Source organism: Colletotrichum chrysophilum (assembly GCF_026319265.1).
Source record: "Colletotrichum chrysophilum strain AFK26 chromosome Unknown scaffold_76, whole genome shotgun sequence".
In the NCBI taxonomy this organism is placed as follows: Eukaryota; Fungi; Ascomycota; class Sordariomycetes; order Glomerellales; family Glomerellaceae; genus Colletotrichum; species Colletotrichum chrysophilum.
In genome coordinates, this window is record NW_026517363.1 from 187078 (window position 1) to 202639 (window position 15562).

Here is a 15562-nt window from a genome sequence, read left to right on the forward strand (position 1 = left end):
TCCCGAACTCGACATTTCTCTTCATCAATCAGATCGTTGACAACCTGACAGCTATCTCAAAGCACAAAATGACAGGAGATGAAATTCCCGCTAGAGCGTATTATAAGGGCGGCTATGGCGACCCTGACCCTCCGATCCCTGCCCACAAGGCAGCGAAGAGAAGTAAACACAGCATCAGTGAGAGTCGTCGTCAGAGCGAGCATGAACGGCAAGCACGCGCTCCAAGATTGGCAGATGTTGCCATTGAACCGAAATCGGACGTCAGACGCAGTCAGGCCCGGCCTGGGCTGAGGATTCGTCGTTTCGGCCGGTCCGACTTCGAACGGTTCAATGAAGAAGCAGCTGTTGGATCTCATCTATTGTTGGGATCGAGCAGCATTGGGAAAGTCGAGATCGAGTGCAATTATCGTTGGAGAAAGGCGCGATGGGGAGTGCTTGGGCCAGATCGGAACCTAGCGGGCATCGTGTACATCGACATCTCTTTCAAGCAACCCCCGGAACACATGCTCAGCAACGCCAACATTCTCATCACACTAAACGAAGATGTGCCTGTTCCCAATGGCAGGTTCAGTCGTAGGAAGCCTATCCAGACATCCTTGGATTCGGAACACGCTGTGCAAGTCACGGAGTACTTTGGGCCTCACGCCATTTACGGCCCTCAGGGCGTGAGCCTCGAAACCAACGAGAGGGCATTTCAACCCACCATAGGAGCTGGCGGTATGATTGAACTGGGTGGGATGGGAACTCGCCGAAATGTTACTCGTCAATACTTTGACAGCTGGATCTTCAAAGGAACACAGAAAAGAGCTAAGGACGGCATAGGTTTACGGTGTCTCGAATGGGAGCTTACAGAAAACGACACCGAGAACAAGCCGCTACACAATCACGTATTTTACACAGCTTTTGCGTTCGAACACAGCGGGAGGCCAGTTAACATGTGCGTCGAGATCGAGGGCCGCCTCAAGAGCACTACCCAACGAGGGAAGCAACGTTTTAGAATTCGCTCGAGATCCGGCGACAAAGATAACGTCATGGTCACTCAAATCGATCTCTCCACAGCGCGAAACGACTTCAACGAGAAGCTTGACCAATTGGCATTTGGTCTCAACATGGATATGCAGAGGATAAATCTTGAGGCGATCCCCGTAGAGATGCCAGGACCTACTCAGGCAACTTTTGAGCAGATAGCCTCGGACGCATTACCCGATGCAGACGAGACCATTTTGAACGGCTTGGAGGAAGCCTCGGATGAAGGTATCAACGAGCTGAAGGAGTTTCTGCTACAAGAAAGTCAACGGCCGCCAGCTTTTAAGATTTCTCGGCCAGAATGTAGCGGCAACTCGTCCAGCGGAGATGAGACCCTGGTCAACGATAGTAACGACACTATCTCGACCAAATCAACCGACTCAAAGCAAATAGTCTGGCGAATTCCCGAGGTTATGATTCTAGCTCTGATCAGATGGTTGATGTTAATATTGAAAGCAATTGGAACAGATGACATCGACCTTACTAGCATACCCATGTCTACAGCCACGGGTGGCAAGGTCGTTGCGGATCGGGGTATCGCGATCGACCGTGTGAACCCAGAGGTACAGAGCAGGAGCGGCTCGCGTATGGAACCAGTTGCGAACGGGAAACTGTTGGATGCGGCAGCAACTCAAGGCCTTTCTCCGGGACTTCTAGCCCATAAACCGTACGGCAGTCATTTTGAGAGTCATCAGAGACGACCAAGTCATGTTCGAATTTCGGATCAGGATGCCGCCAGTATGGACCTTCGTCATGGCAATTAACAGGGTCCTGTTTGCATTATACCTCATGTAAGTTAGGTAGACATATCTGACAAATACTTCAACTCCGTAGAAACCCCGGATCACGTTTTCTAAGGTAGTTGGAAATACGCATCAAAAGAGTTTGCCAGCCATGCTGTGTAGATTGATTGCCCTTCTCTTTGGTTGTGACCGTCGTTAAGGTCTCCCGGCCCATCGCCATCTCCATCATTCCTGTAATTAGCGATTATCTCCATTATCTCTTCTCACTGTACGTATCTCCTGCAGAACATGGCCGAAGTGGCCACTGTCACAGCATGTCTAGCAAAAGGCAGGACTTTTCCAGGCTCCATATGTATGTAATACGCTAGTCTCTACATTGTGAGAGCCTATGCACAATTTTGCCGAGCCCATCCGCCTCAAATTATCGCAGGACAGACTACTCACAATTGAACTGGGACTTATAGAGAGTTATTTTCAGGTGGAATTGGTCGGATTTAAATATGTATGTCATCTGCGCCCTATCTCTCGATAATGCGGAAACATCAAATCCGCGACCCACTTCATCGCGCGTCCTTCAAAGTTCGCCCTGCCGGCCTGACAGGCGCATTTCTTCCCCAAGTCACACCCTCAATTCAGCATCCAAAAGATGTTCCGCCAACTTTTTTCCCGCGGCTTTGCCGAGAGTGGACTGCAAAGTCTTTGTAGGTGTCACACAGACGTCAAGTTGATATGTCTCCAGCGCTTTATCCGCATGTTCGCGTACGGCGCGACCACCCTGCATCTGGTCGCATACCTCGAACTCCTAGGCTTCTCGGCCACGCGAATTGGTCTGTTCATGGCATTGACTCTTGTTGGCGATACTTGCATCAGCCTGGTTCTCACTTCTTGCGCCGATGGGGTTGGTCGGAGACTCGTCTTGGCGTTCGGGGCAGCGCTTATGGTCGCCAGCGGTGTCGCGTTCGGGTTGTGTGGCAGCTTCTGGATCTTGTTGGCTGCGGCGGTCTTTGGAGTCATCAGCCCCGGGTATGATTCTATTTTGTTTTCAGACTCTTTGAATAACAAGCTGATCTTTGACACAGAGGCAATGAGATTGGTCCATTCCGTGCTGTCGAGGAGAGTATCGTAGCCCATCTGGCCACTGCCAATGACAGAAGCGATGTGTATGCATGGTACAGCCTCGTGGGAGCAGCCGGGACGGCAGTTGGAGCCATGACGAGTGGCTGGACAGCTCAGTCGCTAACTAGTAATTCCGGCTGGAGCGACGAAGCCGCATATCGAGCAGTCTTCTACGGGTATTCGACGTTGGGTGTATTCAAGCTCGCGCTAGTCCTGCTGCTCAGCCGCGACTCCGAGGCGGAACCCGAAGCTCATGACGAAGACGAGACAAGGCCCATCCTCGGCGCAGAGAGAGCTGAGTCACAGGTTGAGACCGCGGGCTGGAGGCGAAAGCTGGTGCCCGGCATTCAGAAGAGCAGCTTTCCGGTCGTTATACCGCTGTGTCTCCTCTTCGCACTCGACTCCTTTGCTTCGAGTCTTACACCACAGTATGTGAACTTTGTCTATTCGGCTGTCAATAAGAAGCTAACTGAGTGTTCCTAGATCCTGGATTGCCTTCTTCTTCCGGTGGAAGTTTGACATGGACAACGGCCTTCTCGGATCCATGTTCTTCGTATGCAGCTTTCTAGCTGTGGTAACCACCTTGGTTGCATCCTCTCTGGCGAAGCGTATCGGTAACCTCAACGTAAGTATCAAGCTCCCAGGAAGACTCCTCCCAGAAACTCCAAGCTTACAAGCCAAACCAGACGATGGTGTTCACCCACCTCCCCTCCGCAGTATTCACTGCCCTCCTACCTTTGCCGCAATCCGTCAACGCTGCGATAGTTCTCTTGATTCTGCGGGCTTTAACCCAGTCCATGGATGTGGCACCCAGGGCAGCCTTCGTAGCCGGAATACTGAAACCCAAGGAACGAACCACAGTGATGGGACTTGTCAATGTCCTCAAGACGGCTGCGCAGAGTGTAGGTCCCCTCGGCGTTGGAGTGCTGGTGGATCGTAACCTCTTCTGGGTGGCCTTCGTGAGTGCCGGATGCCTTAAGGTGGTCTACGACCTGGGCCTAATGATTTGCTTCCGGAAGAGCGAGAGACGGGAGGAGGACGGCCCGATTGCATAGAACGTGTTCCGGTAAGCATGGTGAACGGAGCCAACTTGCTACTGTTCTTGATCAATATCAAAATCTTTGCCAGCGTAGCCGAAAGTCGGCATCACCATTCTTCGCGCGTCCGACGTAGTCCACGACTCGATCAATCATGGCCAGAGTTGGCTTGAACGGCAGGTCCGCTTGCATAACAGACGCAGCCAGGTACCGGCGGAAGCGCTCAAAGTCAGGGCCCTGCTCGGGGGAAGCTTCAGGCATGCGATGGTCGTGGGCGAAGATGTCCCACACCCAATGATACTTCTCCCAAAAGCCCTCCAAATTGTGTAGAACCCCCCCTCGCCACACGTATTCGTTCCACATCGCGCACATCTGGTTGCCGGGGACGGGCAGACCGAGATCCTTAATCAATTGGTCGGCCAGGAGTATCAGCTTCCAACGGTACGAGACGAAAGCGCCAATGTCGATGGTGACGTCTGGATTTGTATTTCCCCATGCGGCGGCCTTGAGGCATTCTTTGAGGAAGGCGCCGTCGCCCTGCCAATCGCCAGGACACGTCTGGTAGAATAACTCCGCCATGTCTTGGACAAGGTAGTAGCACCTTGGGCAGGAGGCAGGACGAGGGTAGCCCCTGGATACGGGGGTTAGGTGTCCATGGAAGCACTTGAGCCTGGTCAGTTCGGTCAATCTCTCTGCGTAAAAGAAGACTTCCGGTTTTGTCATTGTCTGGGAGTGCCGATATTGATCTCTGGCCCTGTCGTGTGTTGGTGGCGTCGACGGATTTTGTGAATTTGTTGGGCTGCTCATGTTGTCGGGCGATAGAGGAGTCGAACTCTGGCTGGCTTTGGTGACGAAACGAAGAAGAACGTGTTTGCGATGTCGCAGAGAGAGAAGGTTCGCCGTTGCGCCACTTCGAATTGCCTTAGTATAAATAACGTGGGGACATGGATAAACACATAGGCTCTGAATCACTCGGTTCAGTTCGTCTTTCCCCAGAGACTGGATCGCGTGGCCATAACGGGACCATGCGGGTGGCTCAAGCTTTCTAGGACTCATGTTCACGCGGTCATGATTATCATCAAGGTTGCTGCAGATCGTCCCAGCTATGATCTTCTCGGCAGGTATATGATCGGAGTTTATAGAGGTCCATCGGGGATCGTGAGACACCTCAGCAAGGTGAATGGAGAGAACGTAAATATCGAGATGGAGATATTTGCGGGAGGGACAACGAGAAGCAGGGCGACGAAGACAACGAGAGAGAAGATAGAAACGAAATCGAAATGTGACTGCCCGACATGTAACCATCCCTCTTCTCTGCCAGAAGCTGGTCTGGCTAGACTTCAGTCTATCTGGATCTTGGAGTAAGCTTAGAGGCTTCTCTTCTTGTGACTGGAGTTTCGTACTGCAACAGCCGCAGGAGACATGTTGCCCTCACAACATTTGGCCCGTCAATGTTGCCGATGCTCGTTGCCTTGCAGGCGCATTCTGAACCAACGACTTCAACCATGGAATACTTCGTCCACTCAACGAAAGGGATCGCAAGCATGGCATTGCCGCGCAAACATCGCTCACGTTCAAAGGACACTCTCTTGCAGGCTGGGTAACACAAAGACCCTGGTATCAACAAATCGCAGCCCAATAAGGTAGAAACAAGTCGCGGTGGAAAATCAGGCTGTGGAGGTACGACGGGAATGCGGAATCGGCTCGTTGCCAAGGATTCGACGGTTGCAGTGGCTTCAAGAGCCGAGCGGGATTGGCCTCCTGTTGTGTACCCGCGGTTGCTGTCTGGAGGAAAAAAGAACGTGGCTGTACTGTTTCAGACATTCGAGGGGGAGACTCACCGCTTCCCGCGGTCTGGATCATGAAAAATTCCAGTCATTGATAATCGCGATGAAGGAAACTCTGGAAGCTGCAACGCAACGTGTGAGGTGAGCACAGAGCCGCTAGCAGCAAGCAGATTGGCATGTGCTGTTGACGAAGCGACAACCTTTAATTAGCGAGAGGACGGCACGAGACGAGCAAAACAACTGGAGCTTTGACAGCGCAACCCACCCAAAAAGTCCAGGCGTTTCTACCCGGTCCACCCCCGGATCTGCACTAATCTGTAAAGGGCTAGGGCGCCAGGAATACCGATAACGATAGCGATAGGATCATCCTTCGACCCTCCACTCTTCTCCCAGGATCCTGTCCGGGCTCCCCTCTGCCACCCCGAAACTCAGGGCTAAAAGAAGTACCCTTCGCATGAGTCTTCGGACGCTTCCCCAACATACTTACCCACAATGGCGTCGCGATACTCTCCGAAGAGGCTCGACGAGCTTCCGGACGAGATACTGCTGCGCGTCCTGTCTTGTAAGTTCCGCCCTGCTTCGCCGTCTTGGCTCTGCACCCCAGATTTTGCAGCTGACAAGGCCCGGAATCGGGTTTCCCAGTTCTCGAGCCTCACGACTTCCCCGGCCTACAGCTCGTCTGCCGAAAGCTGCAAAAGATCTCCCTCGATAACAGCCACTGGCGATCACGGACATTCGACGAGTCGCCGTTTCTGGAGTCCATTCAGCGTCGCCGCCGCCTATCCCGCATCGTCGACGACGACGTCATTGACGAGCCTCTTCTGAGCGCTGCCGTGCATCTGAGCCAAGAGCAGAGCGGTACGGAACCGCCACAGCACTTTTACGATGAAGAGACGGGGGAACAGCGCAGGCAGAGGGATATGGCCAACTGGGACCCTTCGTTTCCGACTGAGCCGGTCTTCTGGTACAACGAGTACATCCAGCGATATGCGCCCATTGCGACGAGCTGGCTGCAGCAGCCGAGGATTCGGGACGGAAACGAAGAGGATACGCTAGACGTCAGGGGGATGGCCCTCTACAGCCCGAACCAAAGCAGCAACGAACTGCTGGCTGTATCGCCACTGGACGATGGGTCCATGTGCATTTGGGACTTGAAGGGGTCTCGCGGGCGCAAGGGGGCCATGGTCGGGAAAAGCCATGATGGGGTGCTCTATCTCGACGGACCACAGACCATGGGACGGTCTAGGAAGATTGACACTGGGGTGACGGAGTGCATCGCTGTGGACGACTTCTCCGGCAGGGCTTTCGTTGCTGTCCAAGGACATCTGCGGGAGGTCGATCTGAATCGTCTCGAAGTCGCGTCGGAGCAGTCGTTCGAGTGGTCCATCACAGCCCTATCTCCTGCCGCTCCTGGCTTGCCACTGACCGTTGGGACATCACTAGGGATTCATCTTTTCGATTACAGGGCCAGGGTGAGGACGCCGAGGGACATCGTCGAGAAGATTGATGTGCTAGCGGTAAATTCTCCGGATGAGTCGCCCTTCGATTCGGATCCGCTACCGGTGTATGCGCCCCTGTCTCAACCCACGCCTCTGAGCATCCTGCATCTGCCGAACCCGAACGACGAGCATTCCTTTTCAGATGACATTTACGTCGCAGGGCGTTTTTCCAATATCCTCCACTACGATCGACGCACGTTCCCGTCGATTGTAGGATCGATTCACTCCGGGGCCAGGCTTTCAAGTCTTGCGTCTTTGCCTTATCCTTTCTCAACGATGGATAGCGAGATACGTCGAAAGGCGGAGCTGTCTTTGGAGCAAGTCCTGGACTCCAAGATGAAGGCCGGCGGTCGTACTCTCATCGCCGCAGGCGAATACAATACCAAAGGATCGTTGGAGTTGTACGGCTTGTGCCCGCCGCAAGGAAACTCCTCCGCAGCTCTCATGCAGAACTCTACCATGAAGAACCGGCAGACGTCTTCTCAGTCCAAGATCCTATCGGTGACGAATCAGGGCACCCGGATCGTCTTTTCTGACGGTTCTGGCCTTTTGAAGTGGTTTGAACGAGATGGTTTCACCGAGGTACGGCGGCATAAGATCGGCCATAGCGAAGTCTCGGAACGGCCGTCCTTGTTCGCGTCGATGCCGGGCTCAGACGATCTTGCCAGAAAGATCTTATCGACACAAACACGCACCGGAGTGGACAATGTCAACGATGATGACATCTTGTTCTGGACCGGTGAGAAGCTCGGCCTCGTCAGCTTCTCGAGCAAGCCTGGGTTCCAAGCAGACGATTTTGAAGAAGAGAGACAACTGTCGGAAGAAGAGGCGAGGGTTGAAGAGGCAGAAAAACAGTATAACGAAAAGATGAGGATAGCGCTCGAACGCCAAGCGGACGACGTTAGGATCGTGAGGGGTCTGGGACTGGGGCTCCCGGGATAAGATAAGCGATGTGCGCTCTGGCCTTGATAAGGTTACAGAGAAAAGAAAGCTGGGCCAGCGAAGATCATGACAGCAATGTTACGACGAATATTATGAGTAGCAAACAGGGCTAGTAGATAGAGCATATAAGACAGACATAATGAAGAAGGTGCGCCGTCTTGGAAATCCCACCGTCGGCATCCTCGGATGCCGCTGACGTCGGCTTTATCAATCAAGTGATATCGAGGTTTGCAACCCGTTGGGTCGTTGGGAAGAGGGCTCTCTAAAGAGCCTTGACAGTGACGATCCGCCGGCTGCGGGACAGGCCGCAAACAGGGTCGGAGGGGCCAACTTGAGCCGGGCTGGCGCTTAGAACATTTCCACGTTGAGGGGTGAAACAGTCCCGCGCTACACGCGCTGTCTCTGGGACGAACCATGGCCAGACCTTAAATTGACCTTGGGTACACATGAGACTGCGAAGGGCTGCGAGAATGGACTTTTTATCGTTTGGCATGGCACACGCAAACGTAAAACGATATGTACTATGTAGTCCACCAATGGGCGCCGAGGGAAAACCTGATGAAAGCTATGACCTCAGAGTCTTATTCCAGACACGCGGGCAGGCAGGAGCAAGAGTCAGGTCTTTTTTTGGCAGAAACTTCCAAGAAAATCTCCCGCAGCATGAGGGCGGGGTGGACAGGGGGGCATAAAGATGAGTGGAGCTACCATTCGCCTAAGGAGGAGCGCTAAAGCATCGTGAGCATTACGCGGAACCAGACGCCACCGATTCTCCGGCTTGAGGCTGTGCATGACACGGGAGAACCTCGGTCATTGGCTGACTGAGCCCCCCAGAAAAGCCCCGCCAGAAATTCCCCCTAAGGTACCAACTAAGGCAAGGACGTGGGCGCTGGGAACGGGCAGGCTGGGCGTAATACCAGTGTCGTCAGGCACCAGCAGCCAGCACCACCGACCGACCGGGACCACTGCGCCGAGCCAGCCAGCAGACCGTCTGTTGGTCAACGTTTGGATTTGGATCTCGGGCAAGAACCAGCCACACTGCACCTGCGTAATCCCTCCGTCCGCACCGCACCGCAACGTCACTTTCTGGTGCGCCTTCCTTCCAGTCTCTCACTCAGCAAAAAAGCAACTTTTTCGCTCTTTCATCCTACCAAGCGCAATATATCCTCACCGTCTTGTTTGCCTGCGCGCAACTACACAGAGATACCGGCATTCCCTCATTGAGAACTGCCCAGCATGGTGAGACGCTTGCTTCATGCCCCGCCCGCACCCTATTCCCACCTCCGACTGGCGACCCCGAATCCCCCACCGCCTCCCGACTGCCAGAAGCCACAGAAACTGACCAACGCCCGTGTCATCTCTAGGGTATCTCACGACGTCCCAAGGACAAGTCCGCGAGGACAGGCCCGGCCGGCCCCTCCGGTGCGGCGGGCGGCGGCGGCAAGCCCAAGAAGGCCACCTACGAGGTCACCAAGAAGAAGGAGATTGGCGTTTCGGATCTTACGTTGCTCAGTAAGGTGTCCAACGAAGCTATCAACGAGAACCTCAAGAAGCGATTCGAGGGCGCCGAAATCTACACCTACATTGGCCATGTCTTGGTCTCCGTTAATCCCTTCCGGGATCTGGGTATCTACACCGACCAGGTCCTCGACAGCTACAAGGGCAAGAACCGTCTCGAGATGCCCCCGCACGTGTTCGCTATCGCCGAATCCGCGTACTACAACATGAAGGCCTACCAGGACAACCAGTGTGTCATCATTTCTGGAGAGTCGGGTGCTGGCAAGACCGAGGCTGCCAAGCGCATCATGCAGTACATCGCCAACGTGTCGGGAGGAGAATCGGGCGACATCAAGAAGGTCAAGGACATGGTGCTGGCAACCAATCCTTTGCTGGAGTCTTTTGGAAACGCAAAGACCCTGAGGAATAACAACTCGTCCCGTTTCGGCAAGTATCTGCAGATTCACTTCAATGCGCAGGGCGAGCCCGTCGGTGCCGACATCACAAACTACCTCCTTGAGAAGTCGAGAGTCGTCGGCCAGATCACCAACGAGCGAAACTTCCACATCTTCTACCAGTTCACCAAGGGCGCCTCCCAGAACTACCGCCAACAATTCGGCATTCAAACGCCCGAGACATACGTTTACACTAGCAGATCGAAGTGTCTCGAGGTTGACGGAATCGACGACTTGGCCGAATACAACGATACCCTCCAGGCCATGAAGATTATCGGTCTCTCTCAGGCTGAGCAGGACGAGATACACCGCATGCTGGCTGCCATCCTGTGGGCTGGCAACATTCAATTCCACGAGGGTCAGGACGGTTACGCCGCGGTTAGCGACCAGTCGGTCGTAGACTTCTTGGCCTACCTGTTGGAGGTCACCCCGGACCAGCTGATCAAGGCCATCACGATCCGTATCCTCACTCCGCGAAATGGCGAGGTCATCGAATCCCCCACGAACGTTTCCCAGGCCGTCGCGACCCGAGATGCTCTGTCTAAGGCAATCTACAACAACCTCTTTGACTGGATTGTCGAGCGCGTCAACAAGTCTCTGAAGGCGAAGGAGGCAACGATCAACAACATTGGTATCCTCGATATCTACGGCTTCGAGATTTTCGAGAAGAACAGTTTCGAGCAGCTCTGCATCAACTACGTGAACGAGAAGCTGCAGCAGATTTTCATTCAGTTGACCCTCAAGGCTGAGCAAGACGAGTACGCACGCGAACAGATTCAGTGGACACCTATCAAGTACTTCGACAACAAGATCGTGTGCGACCTCATCGAGGCGGTCCGGCCTCCCGGTATCTTGTCCGCCATGAAGGATGCGACCAAGACCGCCCACGCCGACCCCGCTGCTTCTGACCGCACTTTTATGCAGAGCATCAACGGTATGTCCAACCCTCACTTGACCCCTCGCCAAGGCAGCTTCATCATCAAGCACTACGCCGGTGATGTCGCCTACACGGTCGATGGAATCACGGACAAGAACAAGGATCTTCTGCTCAAGGGTCTGCTCAACCTCTTCGGCACCAGCGGCAACAAATTCGTTCACACTTTGTTCCCTCACCAAGTCGATCAAGACAACCGAAAGCAGCCGCCCTCCGCCGGTGATAGAATCAGAGCCTCGGCGAACGCTCTCGTCGAGACCTTGATGAAGTGCCAGCCTTCATACATCCGAACCATCAAGCCCAACGAGAACAAGTCGTACTCCGAGTACAACGTGCCCAATGTCCTGCATCAGATCAAGTACCTCGGTCTCCAGGAGAACGTTCGCATTCGCCGCGCCGGTTTCGCATACAGACAGACATTCGAGAAGTTCGTCGACCGCTTCTTCCTGCTGTCGCCTGCCACCTCCTACGCTGGTGAGTACACATGGCAAGGATCATACCAGCAGGCGGTCCAGCAGATTCTCAAGGACACAAGTATCCCCAAGGAGGAGTGGCAGATGGGTACCACCAAGGCCTTCATCAAGTCACCAGAGACCCTTTTTGCTCTCGAGCACATGAGAGACCGATACTGGCACAACATGGCCACCCGTATTCAGCGCATGTGGCGTGCCTACCTGGCCTACCGTGCAGAGTCTGCCACTCGTATTCAACGGTTCTGGCGTAAGAAGAGAACCGGCGCCGAGTTCTTGCAGCTGCGTGATCAGGGCCACAGAGTCCTCCAGAACCGGAAAGAGAGACGCAGATACAGTTTGCTTGGCTCTCGCAGATTCTTGGGAGACTACCTTGGCATCAACGCAGCAGCTGGTCCTGGTTCTCAGATCAGAAACGCGATTGGCATCGGCAGCAACGAGAGAGCTGTCTTCTCTTGCCGCGGAGAGATCCTTGAGGCCAAGTTCGGCAGATCCAGCAAGCCTAGTCCCCGAATCCTGGTGGTCACAAACAGCAAGTTCTACATCGTCGCGCAGATGCTGGTCAACCACCAGCCGCAGATCTCTGTGGAGCGCTCAATGCCGTTGGGTGCCATTAAGTTCATTGGTACTTCGACCGCTCGCGACGATTGGTTCTCCCTAGGCGTGGGATCGCCACAAGAGGCTGATCCTTTGTTGAACTGTGTACTGAAGACCGAGATGTTCACGCAGATGCAACAGGTCATGCCTGGTGGCTTTAGCTTGAAGATTGGTGAAGTAATCGAGTACGCAAAGAAGCCCGGCAAGATGCAGACTGTGAAGGTCCTCAAAGACTCTCAGCAACCTGTCGACTACTACAAGAGTGGAGCTGTACACACCCAGCCTGGCGAGCCCCCTTCCTCTGTCTCCAAGCCGACACCGAAGGGCAAGCCAGTCCCTCCTAAGCCCATCACGCGCGGCAAGCTCATCAAGCCTGGTGGTCCCAATGGCAGACCATCTCGCACTACTGGCAGCCGGCCCCAGCCCCGCCCAGGTGCCTCTTCAGCGAAGAAGGGACCCTCCATTACTCCTCAGATTCCTGCTGCTGCCAGCTCAGTTGTCTCCAACAGCTCCAACAGTTCTGTCAGCTCAGCCAAGACAGGACCCTTTGGCCGTCAACAACAAGCCGCCTCTGCAGCTATTCCCACACACACCAAGCCGACTGCCGCAACCAGAATGCCCCCTCCGCCTCCCCCCGCTGCGCCTCCCGCGCCCGGCAGGATTATGGCCAAGGTCCTCTACGACTTCGCAGGCCAGCGAGAGAACGAGCTCACGATCCGCGCTGGCGATCTTATTGAGATTGTCCAGAAGGAGAACAACGGTAAGCCCACCCGCCCATTTCGTCACTGCGTAAGAAACTAACTTCCCTAGGCTGGTGGCTCGCCAAGCACACCGGAGGTCAAGCCTGGGTGCCCGCTGCTTACGTCGAGGAGCAAGCTCCCGCTCCGGTCGTGGCCCCTCGCCCGCCTCCTCCTCCCCCCAACGGCGGGGCTGCCCGTGGCAAGCCTACCCCCCCTCAACCTCCCGTCAAGCGTCCCGCTGCCGGCCGCAAGCCTGCTCCTACTCCCGCCCGCGACTCCGGTCTTAGCTTGAACGGATCCAACGGCTCCGACAGCCGCAGCAACACCCCCACGCCCAGCCTGGGCAACAGCTTGGCGGACGCCTTGCTCGCGAGAAAGAACGCGATGGCGAAGGACGAGGACGATGACTGGTAATCGAGCTGCCGCTGTTTCTCTGTGCGTGGACTGTCAGGGACGGTACCGTCGTCGGGTTCTTGTTATAGATCTGGACCCCACCCTGGATTGATGCTTCATGATTGCACGACACGATTGCTAGCTACTCTTTTGGCACTTGATGGAGGGATGGAAAAAAAGAAGACCGTGGAAATGCGTCTAGAGTGGCTAAAGCGGTTCATGGTCACACAAAAACCCAAACCTTTGCCCTTTTTTTCAAATTCCTTGTTTTTTTCTCTCGAGTTTCTTTCTGCATACAGGATCAGGGCAACCCTATGGGCGGAAGGGAGGATTTGCAGTCCTGCGTCTTGTGTGCCGACCTTTTTTTGTCTGGTAGAATTTGGAGTCTAGGGGATTCAATGGCATGTGCGAGCCCTTCCTTTGGATGCCCCTCCCCATTGTGTTGGTTTGAGGCGAGGATTAGTATAGAAACCTGGGGAACTATCCCAAGAAAAGATTTCTCTACTAAAATCCGGGGTTCATTTTTTCTTTTTTATCTTTGTGATGTTGTCGTATTTGTCTATTCTTCTCCGTCCTTTTGCAGGACCTTCCTCCGACGCAGGATCTCGGCGAGAGGGACGTCGTCGTCATCCGTCATGTCTTCATCCTCGTCCACCCCAAAGTCTTGCAGCCTCTCGCCATCGGTATTCGTCCACCCCGGCTCGCCGTCAGCCCCTTGCTCATACCCGTCGTCAGACTCCTCTGAGACGAGTTCGTAATTCGCTTCCTCCAGCTCCGCCATGAGCCTCGACCTCTCCCCCGCCCACCTCTTCCTGTCCGCCTCCTGCCGTGACTTGAACGCCTCCAATTCCTCCTCTTTACTCGCGTACCGCGGCACCCGCACGCCCTCCGCGCCCCTCGCCGCTCCGGGCCAGCCGCCCTGGCCCCTGCGCATCTTATCCGGGTCCGGCGGCGGCCACATGCCCTCCGTCCTGTTGATCCCGTTCTCGGGCCACTCCCACCCGCACCCCGTCCCGCTCTTGCTGATCTCGGGGTTCCCCGCAAAGGGGAAGAACCACAGCAGCACGTTGCGCGTGCCCATCGTCTGGGCGAGGTTGTCGAAGATGCCGACGTCGTAGGGGAACTCGACCTTTTCGAGGCGGAGCTTCTTGCCGTCGGGGCCGGTGACGGACCAGAAGTCGCCGCTGCCGTTCTTGGAGGTGCGCTCGCAGAGGGCGGTGTGGCGGTCGAGCTCCCAGCCCTCGATCATGGTCTCGTTGAGGACCCAGCCGCGCAGGGTGGAGAAGAAGAGAATGAAGAGGGCGAGGGAGGTGAAGAAGGTGACGAGGGAGAGGAGGGTGAGGTGGACGAGGACGGGGAGGGAGGGGCCGAGGTAGGAGGGCAGGGCGCGGTGGGCCCAGAGGTCGGCGAAGCGGAGGTACAGGTGGCGGGCGAGGGTCCAGAGGGAGAGGTTGGTGTAGAGGAGGAAGCGGAGGAAGTGCGGGAAGGTTCGCATCGAGACGCAGTTCGAGGTCCAGGGGCACTGCCGAGGGGGACGATGTTAGAATGGCTAGCAGAGAGGGAAGAATGGGCTCACGTGGTGGTCCATCCTGGGCACGCAGCGGCGGCATGAGCGGCAGTGGTGCGCCCGCGGTGGTTTGGGCGCGGAGCACTTTCTGCACCAGCGGCGGAGGAGGCCGTATTCATCTGGCTCCGGGACCTCGATGACCTCGTCGGGAAAGGTGTACCGGCCGGGGTCGACGGTGCATGCCTTGTAGTAGGTGTACCACAGACATAGCAGCAACGTGTTGAAGATGTAGGTTTCGGTCTTGGACAGCCGGCCGGGCGGGAGGGAGTCGTCGGCGACGTAGAAGAGGATCTGGGAAGAGTAGGCGAGGAAGGCGATGAGGAGGCATACTGCCGGTACGGCGAGGCGTTTTACTATGGGGGAGTCATTGAGGCCGGACATATCTGCGCCATTGGTGGAGATGTCGAGTGATGAGCAGCAGTAAAAGTTAAGAATTGGTCTTTGTGGTGGGAGAAGATGGGTGTGATGTCAGCCCACGAAGATCGCCGTCGATGCCGAGCGCGGGAGGGACGGGGAATACGGAGGACGGTCCTTTGGAAGTGGGTATCCCAAACCGTAACGTCCCAATCCGCCAGCTGCTGTCTCGTATGCTCCAGGCAGAAAGGAACGGAAGGAAGCTTGACGCGGTCCAGGGGTGGCGGAGCCAGGGTGGGCACGCGTCGTTTAAAGGGGTTTTCTTCACATCCCTCCACCTCGGGCGTGCTGTGCCGTTGAACTGGGCTTATGTAATTACAGATCCTGCCCGCTGGGGGACCCGGGCCA

General features: G+C 55.4%; 5 protein-coding genes across 5 annotated transcripts; 3 read left to right on the forward strand and 2 right to left on the reverse strand.

Annotated features, from left to right (window-relative positions):
• Nucleotides 1–503: 503 nt before the first annotated feature.
• On the forward strand, nucleotides 504–3940 carry COL26b_008594 (uncharacterized protein; the record flags this gene model as incomplete). The annotated part of the gene is given in 5 exon segments (XM_053181348.1): nucleotides 504–1589; nucleotides 2509–2792; nucleotides 2849–3313; nucleotides 3369–3510; nucleotides 3530–3940. 5 exon segments carry the CDS (start codon nucleotides 504–506, stop codon nucleotides 3938–3940), a joined length of 2388 nt encoding a protein of 795 aa, XP_053034742.1.
• Nucleotides 3941–3997: 57 nt separating this feature from the next.
• Nucleotides 3998–4501, reverse strand: COL26b_008595 (uncharacterized protein; the record flags this gene model as incomplete). Its single annotated transcript, XM_053181349.1, has 1 exon — nucleotides 3998–4501. The coding sequence occupies one exon, from the start codon at nucleotides 4499–4501 to the stop codon at nucleotides 3998–4000; it is 504 nt and encodes a 167-aa protein (XP_053034743.1).
• A 1700-nt stretch (nucleotides 4502–6201) lies between these two features.
• On the forward strand, nucleotides 6202–8150 carry COL26b_008596 (uncharacterized protein; the record flags this gene model as incomplete). Its single annotated transcript, XM_053181350.1, has 2 exons — nucleotides 6202–6271; nucleotides 6352–8150. The coding sequence occupies 2 exons, from the start codon at nucleotides 6202–6204 to the stop codon at nucleotides 8148–8150; spliced, it is 1869 nt and encodes a 622-aa protein (XP_053034744.1).
• Nucleotides 8151–9383: 1233 nt separating this feature from the next.
• On the forward strand, nucleotides 9384–13254 carry MYO1 (class II myosin; the record flags this gene model as incomplete). The annotated part of the gene is made up of 3 exons (XM_053181351.1): nucleotides 9384–9386; nucleotides 9512–12860; nucleotides 12911–13254. The coding sequence occupies 3 exons, from the start codon at nucleotides 9384–9386 to the stop codon at nucleotides 13252–13254; spliced, it is 3696 nt and encodes a 1231-aa protein (XP_053034745.1).
• Nucleotides 13255–13792: 538 nt separating this feature from the next.
• Nucleotides 13793–15181, reverse strand: COL26b_008598 (uncharacterized protein; the record flags this gene model as incomplete). The annotated part of the gene is made up of 2 exons (XM_053181352.1): nucleotides 13793–14755; nucleotides 14810–15181. The coding sequence occupies 2 exons, from the start codon at nucleotides 15179–15181 to the stop codon at nucleotides 13793–13795; spliced, it is 1335 nt and encodes a 444-aa protein (XP_053034746.1).
• Between the last annotated feature and the right edge of the window lie 381 nt (nucleotides 15182–15562).